Source organism: Alnus glutinosa, chromosome 5 (assembly GCF_958979055.1).
Source record: "Alnus glutinosa chromosome 5, dhAlnGlut1.1, whole genome shotgun sequence".
In the NCBI taxonomy this organism is placed as follows: Eukaryota; Viridiplantae; Streptophyta; class Magnoliopsida; order Fagales; family Betulaceae; genus Alnus; species Alnus glutinosa.
In genome coordinates this window covers 29,995,430-30,014,692 of record NC_084890.1, presented here as the reverse complement: position 1 = coordinate 30,014,692, position 19,263 = coordinate 29,995,430, and the positions used below count along the sequence as shown (strand labels likewise).

The 19,263-nt window shown below is 31.0% G+C and overlaps 1 protein-coding gene across 1 annotated transcript; it reads right to left on the bottom strand.

Moving 5' to 3' along the window:
• Positions 1 to 323: 323 nt before the first annotated feature.
• LOC133869239 (putative receptor-like protein kinase At3g47110) lies at positions 324 to 1,877 on the bottom strand. Its single transcript, XM_062306194.1, has 3 exons — positions 1,016 to 1,877; positions 502 to 539; positions 324 to 371 (listed from the first exon to the last, which is right to left on the bottom strand). The coding sequence occupies exons 1-3, from the start codon at positions 1,875 to 1,877 to the stop codon at positions 324 to 326; spliced, it is 948 nt and encodes a 315-aa protein (XP_062162178.1).
• Positions 1,878 to 19,263: the final 17,386 nt, after the last annotated feature.

Here is a 19,263-nt window from a genome sequence, read left to right as displayed (position 1 = left end):
ATTCTCTAAACCATTCAAACATAATTTCAAAACTCGAATTTTCTTGGTATTCACAATTTTAAATATAGTACAATATTGCTTGATTTGAAAAAATCGATCACCCAAACGAACCCTGTTTATGAAAATAAATAGATATCTACTACCTCGCCGCCTCTTTAACAGTCAACCTCTCCCTCCCTCATTCAAAATTTTCTGTTACTCTTGTGATCTCCCTTCACCATCACCACTTAGTATTTTTCAATGTCCTCTATTTCTCTCACTTTGCCATCCTCTTTTCTCAAACTTTATTTCTAACCATTTGTCTTCCCTCACTCCACCATCTGCTATCTGCCACCAATTCCATTGGTGAAGTGATCAACTGTCGATATATTCTGACGCAGGGAAAAACAAAATAACATAAAATAAATAAAAACCTTACGTTAATTCAGAGTCTCACCAAATTAACGAAGATGAAAGAACAAACCAGCGTCTCACCACTAAGAAAGAAGAGATGAGTCATACCTCAAGGGAACAAAACTGTTTTCTTTGTTCATCATAAACTGTATATTACAATAGAATATTATGCTTAAATAAGCTTATAGACTAAACCCTAACCCTAACCCTAATGTGACTCACTTTGGGCCAAGGGCCAAGCCCATTAATAAATAACAAATAAACTAAGCTACTGTGACTCACTTTTGGGTTAAGTCCATTATTGAATTACAAATAACTTAAAACTTTGGGCCAAACCCATAATTAAATTCAAATAAAACTAATAATCTAAATAAACTAAAATGACAAATTTATTCTTGTTTCAATCTGCATCATATTCAATGACCTCCGAACTTAAAATGAATTAAAGAAAACAAAACAATGGAAGCAAGAAATCTAATTTAGACTAACCAAAAGAGGAAAAGAGTGGGGAATGTAACAATAAAAAGAGATGGGTACGTAGGTATATAACCATAAACTTTGACAGTTATGAAGTTCTATGTGTCATCAATCGGGTACTTACACACAGATATACTAAACATACCTTCAAAGTTGTTGTTGTCAAAGTATAACTCTGTGAGCATGATTAAGTTTCCAATTTCCGAAGGTATACTTCCAGTGAAATCATTATTCATAAATGATAAATATTGCAGTCGTTTGCACTTGAACAAAGTAGATGGGAGTTGGCCAGAAAATTGATTATAAGATACTTGAAGCTGTTGTAAGGAGGGAAGATTATCAAAAGTTTCCTTTGGGAGTGGACCAGAAAGATTATTACCTCTTAGGTTAATGATTTGCAGTGATGACATGTTGGAAATAATGGAGGGCATCGGACCAGAAAGCATATTATCACTGAGATCAATTCTTCGCAAGTTGTATATGTTGAAGATGGAGGATGGAATGGAGCCCAAAAGTTGGTTATAACTAAGATTAATTACTTGCAATGAAGATATGTTTGATAGAGATGGTGGAATAGTTCCTGTGAAACTATTACCAAACAGAGACAAATTTTGAAGTTTGGATAACATCCCCATCCATGATGGGATTTCTCTATTGAAGTTATTGAATCCAAATGATAAGTGTTGCAAGTTGTAAAGATGAGACAACTCGTTGGGCAGAGAGCCGTGAAAACTATTGTTTTCGATGTTTAGACTAAGAAGAGACGAAAGGTTTCCCATGTGTGGAGGAATGGTACTTACAAGACCCATGTAAGAAAGGTTCAAAACGGTTACTCGTTGATGGCGAGAATCACAAGTAACACCAACCCAATTGCAAACGAAGGTGCCAATAGACCAGTTGTTTGACAAAACATTACGAGGGTCATAAGAAATTTGAGCCTTTAAGGCAAGAAGAGCAGATTGATCGGTTGTAATGTTAGAAACATTTGCAACATCTAGGCTTGCCATGTAACATTGCACCATGAGAAGTGCCACAAAAAAGGAAAATGGGAAACAAGTTCTCTCCATGAGTAGTGTTTGATGGTTGAGGTGTTGGGGATTAGTGAGAGCTCAAGTGCGACCAATATATAAGTTGATTTGAGCATCAAAAAATTCTAAGGAAAAATTTTGGCTCTGGGAAAAAGAGGGTGGGGGTGGTTTGGGCTTTGATTGACTTCGTTGACCGTTAGAAAAAGAAAAGTAAAAGCCAAAAGAAAAAAAAAAAAATCATCGAAAAGCAGTGTTTTGTGATCATACTTAGTTTTTGAATCAAAAAAAAAAAAAAAAAAAAATACTTATCCTTAGTTTTGTGGTTCTATTTACTTACCTGACTACCCATTTAATGATCTCAAAAATTCAGTCTTAAGAAAAATGTTCCTTGATCCTAAGCTAATGATGGAGCCGACGGTAATATGAAAATCTTCTCTTCTTTTATTTATTTATTTTTTCTTTAATAAAAAATAATGAAATAAATAATTTTCATGAACCCACAACATCCACCCAATAAATGATTTAATTACGTACCTTCAAATCAAGCTACGTTTTAGAAATATTCGTTTCTTGTCAAAGTGATATTGAAACTTGTCTCTCTTTATTAATGTTTGGTGAGCCTTGCTATATTCAACAACGTAAAAGATTTTTACCAATTACTTAGTCATGATATTTTGAGCAACTTTTTGTCTAGATTGAAATATTAAGGGCTGGTTTAGATCCTGGAATAGGTGATTGGAATGAAATAATGGTTATGTCTTCGGAATAATCATTCCGTTTTTGTCATTGAATCAAGTAAATTACTTATTCCAACATATTGTTCCTCGATCCTCTCTTTTTAGTAAATAAATTGGCTTAATAACGTCATACGCTATAGGATGTAGAATTAGGCATGCTCAAGTAACCAATGAATTGCTCTAAGGGATAGCTCAATCGACTGGAAATCACGCTTCATAAAGCGTTAATCATTTACCGTGCTTAATTGCTATCTGTCCCCAAAATTTATTCCTAAACAGATCCCTCACTAATTCAGTATCATCATCCATATCATGACTTATTGACTTTCCACAAATATCAACTCGATCTTATTGACAGCTAAGCTTATATTAAAAAATGAAGTAAAAATACTCCCGAGCCAAAAATAAATAAATAAATAACAACAATAATAGTAAAAGTCTAAAAAAAATAAAAATTAAAAGTTGAAATAAGTACAAGTAATAAAAAGTTGTAGGCTTTTTTTATTTTTTTATTTTTTCTTTAATGTAAGACATAATAAAATAAATAGTTTTCATGAACTACCTTTTATAATTTCTTTTAAATTACCACCAAAACAAGTTGGCCGGGTTTTAGAAGTTGATGTTGAAAAAGTCTCTGTTGAAATGATAATGCGAGGGAAATTTATCTTTCTTGAAATGTCTCCACCATTTGGGGCCTGTGAAAATGTATTGAATTTGAACTTTTCATCAAATTCTCCCACTCGCAATAAATTTGGAGTAGGAAACTCCTCAATTATTCACAACATAGCGGACTCGTGCCAACAACTCAATTGAGCAAAACAACTTGCTTGGTGTTGTTAGTTGGGAGTTATTTCTTACGCCTGACGATCGTTGCTGTCAAGCCTTTCCATTTGCTACTGGTCTCCAAGCAGAAAAGTAAGAGCTTGTTTGATAAACTTCTACTTTTTTTTTTCTTTTTTCTTTTTTTAATTTCCATAATAATAATAAAAAAAATTAACACAAAAACGAAAAAAAATTTCTTACTTTTCTCTCAAAAAAAAAAAAAAAAAACTCAAAACTATTTGAAGAAATTTTACTTACTCCCTCGTGTTTGGGCACTTTCATAATCATATCCTTAAAATTAAAAAAATAATAATAAAAAAAAAAAATTAAGAAATGTTATATGTACTTAAACTTTTACAAATAAAGCCTTACTAAGATGATGTGGAGCTTATTCATTAGTACTCGCAGCATTTATTTTTATTAATTATTTTGATTATCTCCAATAAATAAGCTCCACATCAATTAGTAAGATTCCATTTGTAAAAGTTTTAAGTACATGTAGTATTTCTCAAAAAAAAATTGCAATGTCAGTTTCAATGTTTAAATTAAAATTTTTTCAATGTCAACCCTACTGCTAGAGTTTAGAGTTGAATCATACTATAAACAAGTGAAATGTTTATTTTACACCCCTAAAATATTTATAAAAAAATATATATAAATTTATCCTCAATTAAAAACAAAGTTTTTTAAAAAAAAAACTTCAAAAAACTGAAGCTCGTTGGAATAAGATCGACTAATTGCCACCATGGGTCTGGCAAGGTGGTGGGTTGCTAAAGCAAACTTTTTTCTTTTCCCCTTTTTTTTTTTTATAAAAATAAAAAGAAAAAGAAAAAGAAAAAACGGTGGTATTTTGGCATTTTTGCATCATCCGTTAAGTTTTAACAAAAAAAAAAAAAATCTTAGCAAGAGGTAACATTGCAAAATTTTTAAACATGGGAACCCGGGATTGCAACTTTTTAAACTTTTAGAATATGATTTCAAAAGTGTCACACATATATATTGAAAGAAAACATAAGGCTATAGAAATTAAAAAGAAAACATAAGAATAATAAAATAGAGACAATTTTTTTTGCGTAGTCCTGTCTATGACTTAATACACAGGATAAAGCCAAATGCTACATTTTTATTCTTATTCACTTGATAATATTATAATACAAAAGACCTCTATTTAAAGGAGAGTTGAGATAAAAAAGTAGGATAACCAAATATGATTGATTTGATTACTATCAACTTCAATTACAATAATATAAATAAGAGATTAGCATCAAATTTGATTATGGGAAATTACAATCAATTACAATAAATTCATTTCCTAATATCAATCAATATCAAAACATTTTCACATTTAATATCATATCAATAATTTTTTTATTACTATTCAAATAAAAAAATTAACTACAATACAAAACTTTTTTTCACTTTTTTGTATAAATTCTTTTTACTTTATATCACATCATCACTTTTTATTAATTTCAAAATTAACAACCCATTACTCTGTTTTGTACATGTCTTTACCAAACAAGCTTATTATTTGCACAACTTAAGCCCTCTATCACTGCTGCATGTCTATCACTGCGGCATGGAAGGAATAGAAGCAGAGCTCTATCTGCACCACACATTCCTTCGTCCCAATGAAATATTGAGCTGTCAAGTATTTCAAAGTCTTGACATATAATGAAGCATCTGATACCACGTAGTAGAAAACTATATAGAAAGGTTAGTTATTATATATCTAGAAATCTATGATGAGAATAATAACAGGGAAAGCGGAAGAGTCTAAGCGGAGATATATGTATTGAATACGGGTGCGTTAGGCATTGTAATTTCGTAGACAAAAAATGTAATTTTAAACCAAAAATGTAATTTTTAAAAAATTGCAATTTAAAAGCTCAGAAAATATGCCTTTTTAAATTGCAGGCAAAAGCGTGTTTTTTTTAAAACACACAATTTTAAAATTTAAACTGTAATTTTAAAGGTCAAACAACAATTTTACCAAACATTTAACTGTGTTTTTAAATATTGCATTTTAAAATATCAAACCCAAATGGACATCTTGTTTATTTAAGTATAATTAACTGTATTATATAACTTTCGATTTATAGAGAGAGAAAGAATAGTGAGCAAATAAGAGATATGCTATTTGCTAGAAGGATTTCCAGCCATTTATATTGCACCTGACTTAAAAGCATTCTCTTTAGAGCCGGCTTCAAGAGATTAGGGTTAGCTGATTAAGATTAAGAAAAGTTGTAGCTTTTTCCATACCAACTGCCAAGATCCACGTAGAGGAATCTACTTTTACATCTCTCATTTGTTGAATCCACAACAGTCACAGTAAGGCTCTCTTTTTGGATCAGTGTAGCTTCTGGAAATCCTTCAAGAGGACCCTTTACTTGAATATTGTGGCTTTCAGTATACGCAAAGCCAATTAACAGTGCAATTTGATTGCTTTTGATGTAGCGTGGTATATTTGCTAACAGAGGAGGAAGCAAATAGTTTTATCGGGTAAATCAATGAAATTTAATCTGAAATTACATCAAAGAAAATAGAAGTTTGGTATTTCTTTCTCTTCCTTTTTCACTCTTATACGTCCGATCAAAACAAACACACATAGGAAAATTAGGAAAATTGGTGTGAGAATCCGGCCACTTTTCCAAACTCCTATTAATTAAAGCACCAAATAGTGATGAGTTTGACAAGTTTGTCATGACATGTGCGACCAAGTCTTCATCTGGCTTAAGAATGCCGTTCAACATGGTGTAGAAATGGGCATGACTGGAACCACTAAATAGCATTACTCGATCTACTTTTATTATTCTATTTATTTAATAAAAAAATAGTATTAATTTTTTTTTTTTCAAAAGAAGTATTAATTAAATTAAAACAACTAAAAAATAGAGAGAAACGCGTACGACTGAAGTGGGTTACAACAGAAAACGCAAAAATGGAATTTTTAGTCACGAAGACCGGGCAGCATTTACCATTCACAAGACAACTCTCGCTTTTCTCTCTCTTTTTCGTGTAAGCTTCTCAATTATGAAAAGTTTTGTGTAATCGATTTTTGTTTATGTTTTCTGTAATTTTCTCTGCACTTTTTTTGTTGTGTTAGCCTCTTGTTTTAATTGTTTTTGTAATTTATGAGAATTTTTGGTGTAGCATTTGGAAATTGCTTTTGGGTTTTGAGTTTTTAAAAGGAATCAACTGAAAAATATTTTTGGTAGAGTCATATTTAAATAATTTGATCTGAAATAAACATAAAAGAAGTTTAAAGAATAAAAAAAGAAAAACAAAAGAATTTTACGTGTTTTTGTATATCATCTTTGTCATTTGTGTTGTAGATCGACTTAAGTATTTTTACCCAAGAGTTTTTGCATATCAGTCACCAACTTGTCCAACCATGTCTTAATAAAATTTTGTGCACCATGATCTTAGTTCTAAAATGCCGTGCAATAAGGGTGATGGTCTAGTAATTTGAAATTATTTTCACGCCATTGATTTGTGTGTCGCTAGTGCCCTTGATGGGGCTGGGTTCTTGCGGCTTCCTTGTCCGTTTAGAACCCCTTTGTCATTGGTTTTCAGTAAGTAAAAATATATCGTACGTTTACTTATTTAATTGCAAGAAGATTGTAATTAACTTAAAAGTTTGTATTTCATTTACTTCGGTTCATATCATTTACAAGTTTTTTTTTTAGATTCAAATAAAAATGGCATAACTAGACCATGTTTTTCAAATTATTTCAATATTTAAAACTTCATATTTATTCAATCTTTTGATTAATAACAATGAACACATTTCGTGATGCTTACTTCAATAATTACCACTCTATAGTCTCTATTAAGCTTCATCACATTTAACGTGGTCACCTGGAAGTACATGATCAGCATCTTCTCATGTTTTCACGATTAATTCATCTATAGTGCTTCGTCAAATCTTGTGAAAAAGATAATTTTTTGTATTAAAAATAATCAATAATAATAATAGCCATGATGAAGATATTGAACTTTATGTGAATGGCGATGTCCAATCTTTTGTAGACATTAAGAAAATTAGAAAAATTGGAGCGAGAATCCGACCACTTTTCCAAAGAAAGGAAAACTGGTGTGAGAATCCAGACACTTTTCCAAACTCCTATTAACTAAAGCACCAAATAATGATGAGTTTGACAAGTTTGCCATGACATGTGGGACCAAGTCTTCATCTGCCTTTAGAATGCCGTGCAACACGGTGTAGAAATGGGCATTACTGAAACCCACAAAATAGCATTGGGCAGTGATAGAAAAACAATGGCTTTGTTTGGTAAAGGACGAAGAACGGTAGTTAGAGATAGAAGTGATAGATGTAATATAAATAAAAGGAATTTGTATAGAAAAGTGAAAAAAGTTTTGTATTGTAGTGAATTTTTTTATTTAAGTAATAATAAAAAATTATTGATGTAATATAAAGTTGAAATGTTTTAAAGTTCATTATTTTTTAGATAAATGAAGAGAGGAAGAGAAAAAAAAATTTTCTCTTGCCAAACAAGGCCAATAATTAATATAATTTTTACACAATTATTACTCACATGAGGTAGGGCCTACCATCACATGGGCCCATCTCATGTGGGTTGTATTGTAGTGAAAAAAAAGTGATATAGAAAAGTGAAAAAAAAAAAAAAAAAAAAAAATTACTCACATGACGTGGGTGGACGTTAGTTTTGGACGGGAAATCAGACGGAGGTACCAATTCTGTCTTTTCATATACCACAGGTACCAAATTTGATAAAAAATGAAACTGAGAGGGTAAAAAATAAAGGTCGTAAAGCACGGAGGACAAATATGTATTTAACCCTAATATTAATTAAAACAACTAAAAGACGGAGAGAAACACGTACGACTGAAGTGGGTGACAGCAGAAAACACGAAAATGGGGTTTTTAGTCACGGAGACCCGTCTCTCTCTTCTTCATGTAAGCTTCTCAATTATTAGATTTGTTGTATAATCGATTTTTGTTTATGTTTTCTGTATTCTCTGCACTTGGCACACTTTGCTAAAGCTGTTGCTACTCAAGTGTGAAATAATGGAGAGAAATATTACAAATGAGTATTATTGGCACAACTCAAGTGTAGCTCTATCACTGCGGCATGGAGGTGAAAGAAAAGATAAACCTAATAAACATAAACGAAGTTTATAGAATAAGAAGAGAGGGACACAATACATTTACGTGTTTGTCTATATGATCTACATCGTTTGTGTTGTAAATCGACTTAATTATTTTCACTCAAGAGTTTTTTCATATCAGAGTCAGCAACATGTCCAACCATTTCTTTATAGAATTTTATGCACTCCGGTCTTGGCTCTAGAATGTCGTGCACTAAGAATGTGATATTTGGGCTAATTCTTAAAAAGTTTGGTGGGTGGAAGGTTTCATGATCGAATTTCAAATTGGAAAGCATTCGAAATTATTTTCAGGCCACTGATATATGAGTATCGCTACTGTCTTTGATGGGGCTGGGTGCATACAGTCTCTTGTTTGTTTAGGCCCCCTCTATCATTGGTTTCTAGCGAAAAAATACTATGATAATCACATCCAAATATGTCATACTTTTACTTATTTAATTGCAAGAAGATGGTAATTTAAAATTTTGTATTTTATTTACTTAAATTGATATCATTTAATAGGTGTTTTTGAGATCCAAATGAAATTGCATAACTAGGCCATGTTCCCCAAATTATTTCAATATTTAAAATTTCATATTTATTCAATCTTTTGATGATAACTATGAATACATATCATGTTGCTTACTTCAATAATTACCTCTCCATTAAGCTTCACCACATTTGATGCGGAAGTTCATGATCATCATCTTCATCATGTTTTCAGAATTATTATTTAGGACGCGTTTACATTTGTGATTACCACATCCATAGTGTGCCACCAGGTCTAGCATTTTCAGACTTCTTGTGATGTGCTTACATCCATTATCCTTAGTGCTCCACCAAGTCTTGTGAAAATGATAATTTTTTGTATTAAAAAATAAAAAACAGAAAAATTGAAGCAATCAGTATTTATTTCAAGAAAAAGTAGTATGACTAACACTCAAATCAATGATTGTCATAATGGCATTACCAATACGGACTTCTCATCTCTTTATTTCACTCATGACCAAATCCAATGTGTACAGCAAATAATAAATTCTAATTTATAACGTAGAGTCTCCTTGTTCAACTTGGGTTAGAAGTGAAAGAAAATATAAACAAATAGAAAAATAAAGACAATAATGAAAATAAAATCAAATAAAAAAGAAATAGAAAAAATTATGTTGTTCGGTGAAGAAGCAATATGCTTAGTTTCCTAAAATAAATAACAAAAAACTCAGGTAAAGGTCCTCAAAGGTTTCCAATTCTTGTGTGGAATACGTACAACAACATGGCAAAGAAACGGGTCTCCTTGACTGATGACTTCTTAACATGATATGGGATTGATTTTGAAGTAATTAAGAAAACATGAGAGCTTGGGCTGCCCAATACCGATTTTCAAATGAGCATTGAACCCGGCCCCTTCCTCCCTAACACGATGCTGGGGGCAATATCCACATACAAGCATACATCTGTAACTACAATCCCACAAATTGCAATTATTTGTGTACGTACCGAGAACAAATCGATCTAATATATGATCTTGTTGCCTTCAATACTTTCAGACTAACTTAGCCATTGGTAGCTAATTCTAAGTCACTACGTACAATCAACCATACCAGATATAAATGTTACTATTATTATCTAACATAACAAAGTAATGGCTATAAACAAATCTCTTTGTGGCAGTCTCAAGACAGTTATATTATTTTAAAAGCACAAACATGAAAAAACTATAAATTAAACAATCCTCATGTTCTCGTATAACTAGCTTCCTTAAGTATATATCTTGTAGAAACTTCATTTTGATCTTGTTGAGTGTGATTAAAATACTTTTTGCATTAATTCTTTGCTTAAGTAATTCGGCACAACACTACAAAGATAATCCCATTATAGACTATATACAATTCTCCACAAAAGCATAATCTCTTTCGGTTCTTAACAAATTGGCATCGACCACTTTAGTTACTAAATGCACCAATGATTCCTCTATCCAACACTTCAAACTCATTAATAAGTTTCTTTCTTGTAAAAGTTTCCATCAGTAAAATACCATAACTATATGCAGAGTTGCACCACACAATGCATTGTTACCGGCCCAAGAAAGATTAATGAGCTGTGTCAGTTAGTTGCTCAAGTTGTTGCATGGAAGGACTTGAAGCAGAGCTTCACCACACAATGCGTTGTTACCAGCCCAAGAAAGATTGAATCATGACAGTTACTTGCTCAAGTTGTTGCATGGAAGGACTTGGAAGTAGAGCTACACCTTACAATGCATCGTTAGAGCTTTAGCAACAGCTTTTATCTATAATTTCTTTTTTTCCTTAAATATAGCAAAAATCTCAATAGTGCTACGGTACCCAATATATTGAATAGCACTTTAGCTTCCCTATACCTTATTTTAACAAAAAATATCTCACTCCTCTCATTTTTTTGCCTTTCAGTGGGGATTGTGTTTAAATTTTGTAAATAAAATGAAGATAGATAGGAAACTTGAATTTTGTAAAGAAATAATATTTTAATGGAATAGAGAAAGATAATGAAAGCTATTGTTAAGTATATTTGGATAATAAAGCAAAAAGTAATTTTGTTTCCTAAATTTAAGAAAAATCAAAAGGAAATTATTATTAGTACTCTTACCGGCCCAAGATAGATTGAGTTGTGTTAGTTAGTTGCTTAATTAAGTTGTTGCATGGAAGGATTAATTGAAGCAGAGCGTGCTGCAGCACACAATGCATCGTTATCGGCTTATAAAAGATTGGGCTGTAAAGTATTTGAAAGAACCTTCATTTGGAATATTATGGGACACGTCCAAATAGTCGAGTCATTGGAATTTCCCAATGCAGCTAGAGTATTATGGGCATTGCAAGCTCACTTTATTCAACACAAGACGAAAAACATAATCAAATTTTCGGAAGGAAATAACTCTCAAATGAAAAACTTATATGATCTCTGGAAATCGTTTGAGAAGAATATAAAATATAAAAAAATGACAATTAAAATCCAAGGAACTCATTCACAACTTGCACAAACCGTACAAAGGAAGGAAACTCATTCATCGCGCATAAACCCAATACTGATATAGCATGCATGATATATACTAGCTAGCAAAATGGAGAACATAAAGAAAAGACAGCTAAATATCAAATTTTATTAGCACAAAAAAAATATGCATTCATATTTTCAAATTCCATCAATAATACTCCCACCAAATTGACATTTAAAATAGAGTAATTCTAGAAGTTTATCCCGTGTCCCTCCGAAAACAATTTGACTTTTTAAAATTATTGTTTTATCAAAATTCAATAGTGACCTATTACAAATCAACTGTTGAGTTTAAAAGTTTAATCATTTTTCGAAAGAAGCAAGACGGACAGGAGGAGACTTCTAGCATTATTATTTTTTGAAAGGTTCAATTCACTTCAAGCATTTACTTTAGAGTAATGCTTATATGTATACACTTGTGTGTAGATTATAGTACGGTGTGAAATACTGCACACGTGTGTTTGGCAGTGGGCTATTAGGCGCTAATGGTATGCCTAGATAGCACAATTGGATGGTCGTTCAAATCTTGACCGTTCATTTTTTATGGTCATGATCATTTGATCTAATGATTTGATTTAGACCATAGAATGCTTCTAAGATAGATTGAGTGGTTTGATATACTAAACTATTAGTAACGGCAACTGTAAGATCAAATAAACTTTGACCTAACAATTGTGATTAAATGATAGTTACTTTATTAACAATTATGATATAATAGTTATAATTAAATTGTCATTGATAATAATTTAATCTAACGGTCAGAATTAAGTGCTTGAGATTTGCAGTTTATAACTGTCAATTTCAAAACTAAGTACTGTTAGTGAAAATACATAAATAATTGCTATTTTTAACGCTATACATAGTCATATGCAGTCTAGCTTTTAAAAACACACAAAAAAAAAAAAAAAAAAAAAAAAAAAAATATCTTCTTTTGTTTCTCTCAAAACACCTTTTGTACTTTAAATTTGAGTCTGCTAGAATAGAAAATCTGAGAATATTTAGGTTTAATTTTATTTGTACAAAATGCAATTAAGAATAAAAGATTTATTGGCTTCATTGTATTCTAAGAAAATATTTGTTGTAACCCTTTGCATAACAGTTCTAGTAAGCAAAAATAATTTCTTAAGGAAATTAACATTGTAACGCACCTTAAGAACATTTCTCAATTTTCTGCTTTCTATTATTTTTTCTAACAATAAGGGTAGATTACTTTGATGTTATTTTCAATTATAAAATGATATCCTTGTTCGATATGTAAAAGTGCTGTTAACGCCACAAATATGTTGCGTTCAGTCAATGATAAATCTTGGAAAGATGATGAAAGTCAAGCAAGATTTAATTTACATTACTTGACTGGAAAAATTCTAAAGACTGATAATTAATCTAAGGGCCAATTTGGTTGTGTTTTGTGTGTGTGTTTTTTTTATTTTTTTATTTTTAAGTAAGAAAATTTCATTAAAAAGGCATAAGGCGCCTCTAAATACATAGATAGTATACACAGGAACAAAAGAAAATTTCACAGAATACTTTTAGAAAATTGTTTTCAAAGAACAAAAGAAAATTGACAATAAGATGTTTCCAACGGTGTTATTTTTCCTAAATTGATAATATGAAGAAAAAAAAATTATTCATGATATTTTGAGCAACTTTTTGTCTAAAGCAAAATATTAAGGGCTGGCTTAGTTCGTGGAATATGTCATTGAAATAAAATAATAGTTAGGTTTTTGAAGTAGTCATTTCTCTCTCTCTTTGAATCAAGCAAATTACTTATTGTGACATATTGTTTATCGACCCTCTCTTTTTTAGTAACTATATAACTGGGCTTAAGAATGTCGTGTATATGCTACAGGGAGTATAAATAGGCAACCAATGAATTTCTAGGTACACTATTAAGTATGGGACAGGTCCAAGAATTAAAAGCTCATTAATTGGAATATCTTAAGTATGGGCCTTGCAAGCTGTAAATCATCTACCGTGCTTAATGGTTATCGATCTGTCCCCAAAATTTATTCCTTAACAGATCCATCGCTAATTCACTATCATCATCAATATCATGACTTTCCTTTGGAATTTCATGACATGTTCACTCTTTTCACTTTGGAGCAGTGGCGGAACCAGCCTTCTGAATATGGGAGCCAAATTGAAATATATATATATATATATATATATATATATATATATATATATATATATATATATATATATATATATATATATATATATATATAAAAAAAAAAAAAAAAAAAAAAAAAAAAAAAAAAAAAAAAAATTGACTAGATTTTCATGACCTGTGCAAGCAAGTCTCATTGGGCTTCCGAATGCCGTGCACCGTGGTGTAGAAATAGGCATGACATTTTACACCTTTCCAAACTCCTATTAAAGCACCAACTAGTGATAAATTTGACAAGATTGTCATGACATGTGCAAGCAAGTCTTCATTTGGCTTTAGAAGGCCGTGCACCATGGTGTAGAAATACGCATGACATTTTACACTTTTCCAAACTAGTGTGTTAAAGCACCAACTAGTGATGAATTTGACAAAATTGTCTTGACATGTGCAACCAAGTCTTCATCTGGCTTAGAATGCCGTGCACCATGGTATAGAAATAGGCATGACATTTTAGAACATCGAGATGTTCAAATGCAATGTTGTCAGTTGTGATGACCGGAACCCACTAGTGAATTAGTGATGACTTTGACAGCATTGTCAATGTCATGTGCACGAAGTTGGCGCATCACGCACGTCTTGGGTTTCTGCTTTGAAACTTGTGGGTGGTGCCAAATGCCAATTTGAAGACCTTTTGTATACCATGCCAAAACTCCCAACATCAACCAAGTTGTTTTTATCGAAGTAGTCAGTCACTTGCCACTTTGCTGAAGTTGTTGCTACGAAAGTCCTCTATGTTGATTGTTGTGCAAAATGATCAAGTATATATTTTGATGTGATTCTTTACCATCTTAATTGTGAAATAATGGAGAGAAATATTATTTGCACAATTCAAGCCCTCTAACACTGCGACATGTATGGAAGGACTAGAAGCAGACCTCTGCACCACACATTCCATCGTTCCAATGAAATATTGAGCTGTCAAGTATTTTTCAAAGTCTCGACATATAATAAAGCTTCTGATACCATGTAGAAAACTGTATAGAAAGGTTTGTTATCATCTAGAAATCTATGACGAGAACAATAACAGGGAGAGCGGAAGAGTTGAAGTGGAGATGTACGTGTGGACTACGGGTCCATTGGGAATTGCAATTTTGTGGACAAAAAATGTAATTTTGAACTAAATTGAAGAAAATAAATTGTTTAGAATTGAGTTTTTTTTTTTTTTTTAAAAAAAAAAATGTGATTTGAAAACACAGAAAATATACGTTTTCAAATTACAGGCAATAGCGTATTTTTTTGATAACGTATAATTTTAAAAACTAAACTATAATTTTAAAGGTCAAATAACAATTTTATTAAACACTTAATTGCGTTTTTAAAAATCACATTTTAAAATATCAAACCCAAATGGACATCTTGTTTATTTAAGTATAATTAATTGTATTATATAACTCTCTATTTAGAGAGAGAGAGAGAGAGAGAGAGAGAGAGAGAGTAATGAACAAGTAAACCTCAAATAACAAGAACATTAGGGAAATATATCTAAAGAATATTTCATTATCAACTAAATATCAAATATATTTTCATATATTCTAACACAAAAACGTATAAACTCAATACTAACAGAGCATGATAATGGATAAAAAGATAAAATAAAGAAGAGACAGCAAAATATTAAATTTTATTTGCACAAAAATAATATGCATTGATATTTTTAAATTCCGTCAATACTACTCTCACCAAATTTCCATGAGCATCAACGATTGAGGCCCTCATGATCTCGTTTATTAAACGCTAAGGATGGTACACCTGGCCTTTGTTAGACTTCTCCACCACACTATTTCTTCTTTCTAAGGACGCTATGAAACTAAATTCACCCAGATTAACACTTTTGAGTTGGTAATGTTGCTCAAATTAAATAAAAATTAAACATTAAACACCCTGGTTGGATTAAGAATTAACTAATCCTAATTTAGCTGCCGTGTTTGATCAATCCACTCAAATTCGCTTTTTGGTAGTTTTGGTATAAGCCGTAGTTGTGACACTAGCTAGATTATGGCATTGAATTAAAGTTTGTTTAAGATTAATCATTGCAAATAGATGCATTCGCATGTACACTCTTAATTACTGTTAATTTGATCATAAATTGACTTTAAATTCTATTGGCAATTGAAGGAAACAATTTTGGAGTATAACTCCACATTACCTAACATTCAAACACGATCTAATGTGTAATTAGTAAGAGGAAGAAGACCGGCCAATTACAACAACAACAACCATGTGGTATTTAGATGATCTTCATACATATATATATAACTTTTATATGAGTCCGGCTCTGGCAGTGGGTTGGGTTCTTAAATGGCCAACCCACTTCTTTTAGTTACCTTAGAGGGCCGAAAGGGCTGGAAAAGAAAAATCAAACAAGAATCCCCATGCTTTTGATCATTTGACTGTAAGCCTTCAGATTGTAATTTAACAGATTTGAGATACAAGTTTGGATTCATAATAAATTCAAGACATCCATCAATTTTTGTGTTAAATAGAGAACATAAATGATTAAAAATTAATTCTGCCTCTTAAATTTTATTTTATTTTTTTTAGAAAAAAAGGTTTAAAGGTCACCCAGTTCACTCATAGTGATGGTCGTGGATGGGCAATCAAAAATTATGGAAGCTTAATCATTTTGCTAAATAATCAGGGGATTGAAGAGGGTAAAACTTAGTCCTTTCAATTCTCATTTGCTAAAATGACTGAATACTGACTTCCACATTGTCCTCCTTTAGATTTAGTAAAAAATTCATCTTTCTTCTAATGGAAAAAACTGATTTTAATATGTTGTATAGATTCTAGAAAATATATGATTATATGCCGAAATTAACTTGTAACTCAATCTGTGAACTTCAAAGGGGACCATTATTTGTAAGTCTACAAGAACATAATTAGTTACATCTTTGAGTGTTGGTTATGTTCAAGGAACAGAGTATGTTAGCATAAGAAGCAGAGATAGTAATTACAAGTTCCAAATTCAAAGAGCAAAAGAGTAGTCTTATTATTTTTTTTTCTTCATGGATGTGCTCCTTGGTCAAGTTGGGTTAGAGGCATATGCTTAGTTTTCTCAAATAAATAACGGAAAACCCAAGGTGAAGATCCTCCAAGTTTCTTCCATATAAAAAATTACAAACTTTTTCCTAGTTTAAATCACATTGATCATATTTTATTATTATTAAAAAAAAATTTCACAAAAATATTTACCAAACGGAGTCATTAGTGTTACTAATACTCTAATGAGTCAAATCAACACGGACTTCTCGGCACCGTTTGGCACTATTTCTCTTCCCCTCTCTATTTTTACTTCTTTCAAAAAAATCAACTTCAAAACATTCCAACTTTTTTTTTTTTACTTTTTATATCACATCAATAATTTTTTATTATTACTCAAATAAAAAAAAAACACTACAAAATAAAACTTTTTCCTCATCTCTTCATTTCACTCGTACGACAATTTTCTTTTTTCATCTCCACAATCATTGTTAGACCAATGTTTCTCCCTAACGAGTTTAGGGAGGGAGAGAGATTTCATTGTGATATTTCATACCTTAATATTTTCACGTTGTTGGTTTGAGTGTCGCTAGTGTCTTTGATGGGGCTGGGTTCCTACAGTCTCCCTGTCCGTTTAGGCTCCCTTTGTCATTTGTTTCCCGGGAGTAAATATTACTATGGTCACATCCAAATATATGATACTTATTTAATTGCAAGAAGATAGTAATTTAAAATTTTGTATTTCATTTACTTAAATTCATACCATCTACAAGTTTTTTTGAGATCCAAATGAAAATGGCATAACTAGACCATGTTCCTCAAATTATTTCAATATTTAAAACATCATATTTATTCAATTTTTTGATAATAATTATGAACACATTTCGTGTTGCTTACTTCAATAATTATCACTCCATGCTTCCCCACATTTGACACTGAAGCACATGATTATCATCTTCATCATGTTTTTAGAATTGTTAATTAGGATGTGCACATCAGTGATTACCACATCCATAGTGCTCCACTAAGTCTTGTGAAAAAGATAATTTTTTGTATTAAAAATAAAAAATAATAATAAGAGGAAAATTGAAGCAATTATTTCAAGAAAAAGTAGAAGAGTGGATTTGAATTTGGGAGGCCATTAGCGTGACTAACACTCAAATGAGTTATCTCTTCATTTCACTCATAACCAAATCCAACGCGTCCACTCAAACAAAAAATAATAATAATAATAATCTAACTTGTCTCAAACTACTATTTTCTTTCCTCATCTCCACAATCATCATTATATCAATTTTTCTCCTTAAAGAACCTAGAGAGGGAGAGAGATTTCAATGTGTCGTTTCATACCTTAATATTCTAGTATTTACTTTTTCTGTAACTTATTTATTTACGCAATCTTATTCTTCACGTCAATTTATTACATATATTTTATATCAGTTAATTATGCAGCGTGTTTTAAGTGGCTTTCTAACAAATGAATAACCACTTAAAATATGCCAAATGAGCTGATGTGAAATGAGAGTGCTACAGTGCTAAATAGATGTCATGAGTAGCATTACTCTATTTATTTTTCTTTTTTAGGTTATTTTGATCTTTTAAATCTGTTTTTGAATCACTTCGAATTTTCTTTGGTTTTACGCTTATGCTTCTTCTTTCAAAAATTGAACCTTTGAGTGTTCGTTTTGGGCTCTTGTGACTCATGGACTTGGACTAAGCTTATTAAGAAGATTTATAATAAATTGGAGAGCCCATGGATTATATTGCCATTTGCCAACATGAGTAATTCTAAGGCCTCGTTTGGTTTGCGGAATGTCTATTCCATTAGGAAAAGGAATAACTATTCATGGGAATAGATGAAGGTGGAATGGAATAACTATTCCTATTCTTTTGTTTGGTTGTAACGGTGGAATAGAACATTGCATATGTATTCTTTTGTTTGGTACAGTGCAATGCATTGGTGAATGAAATCATATTATAATCAAATTTTCTAAAATACCCTTATAATACAAATATAATTTATATTCTTAAGGACATTTTTTTTTATTTATTTAAGAAACATAAACAATCATACTATGACCTTTTTTTGTTTTTTTTTTTTTTTTAATTTCATAGAGTTCATGGTTTTTTTTTTTTTTTCATATACAATTACGCTACAAAATGATTTATAAGAAAAAAAAAAAAAAAAAAAAAAAAAAAAAAAAAAAACATACACACACACACACAGACATAATCATCATATCACCATCATAAAAATAAATAAATAAAATAAAATAGATCATTTGCAAAGCCATTTTTTATTTTATTCTTTTTTATTTGTTTTCCAACAACAAACATTCATTCTTTGCTTACAAAGTAAAATGATTTATAAGAAGAAAAAAAAAAAAAAAAATCCATCTACAAAGCCCTTTTTATTTTATTATTTTTTATTTGTTTTTCAGCAACAAACATTCGTTCTTTGCTTACAAAGTTTTTCTCAAACCTTCACAAGACAATTGGA

Bases quoted from the DNA above. Each gene is read 5' to 3' on its own strand.
- LOC133869239 (XM_062306194.1), bottom strand. From the start codon at position 1,877: ATGGCAAGCCTAGATGTTGCAAATGTTTCTAACATTACAACCGATCAA. The intron at 540-1,015 runs GTATGTTTAGTA...TGTAATATACAG, and splicing joins TGACAACAACAACTTTGAAG to TTTATGATGAACAAAGAAAA. The intron at 372-501 runs GTATGACTCATC...TCCCTGCGTCAG, and splicing joins AACAGTTTTGTTCCCTTGAG to AATATATCGACAGTTGATCA.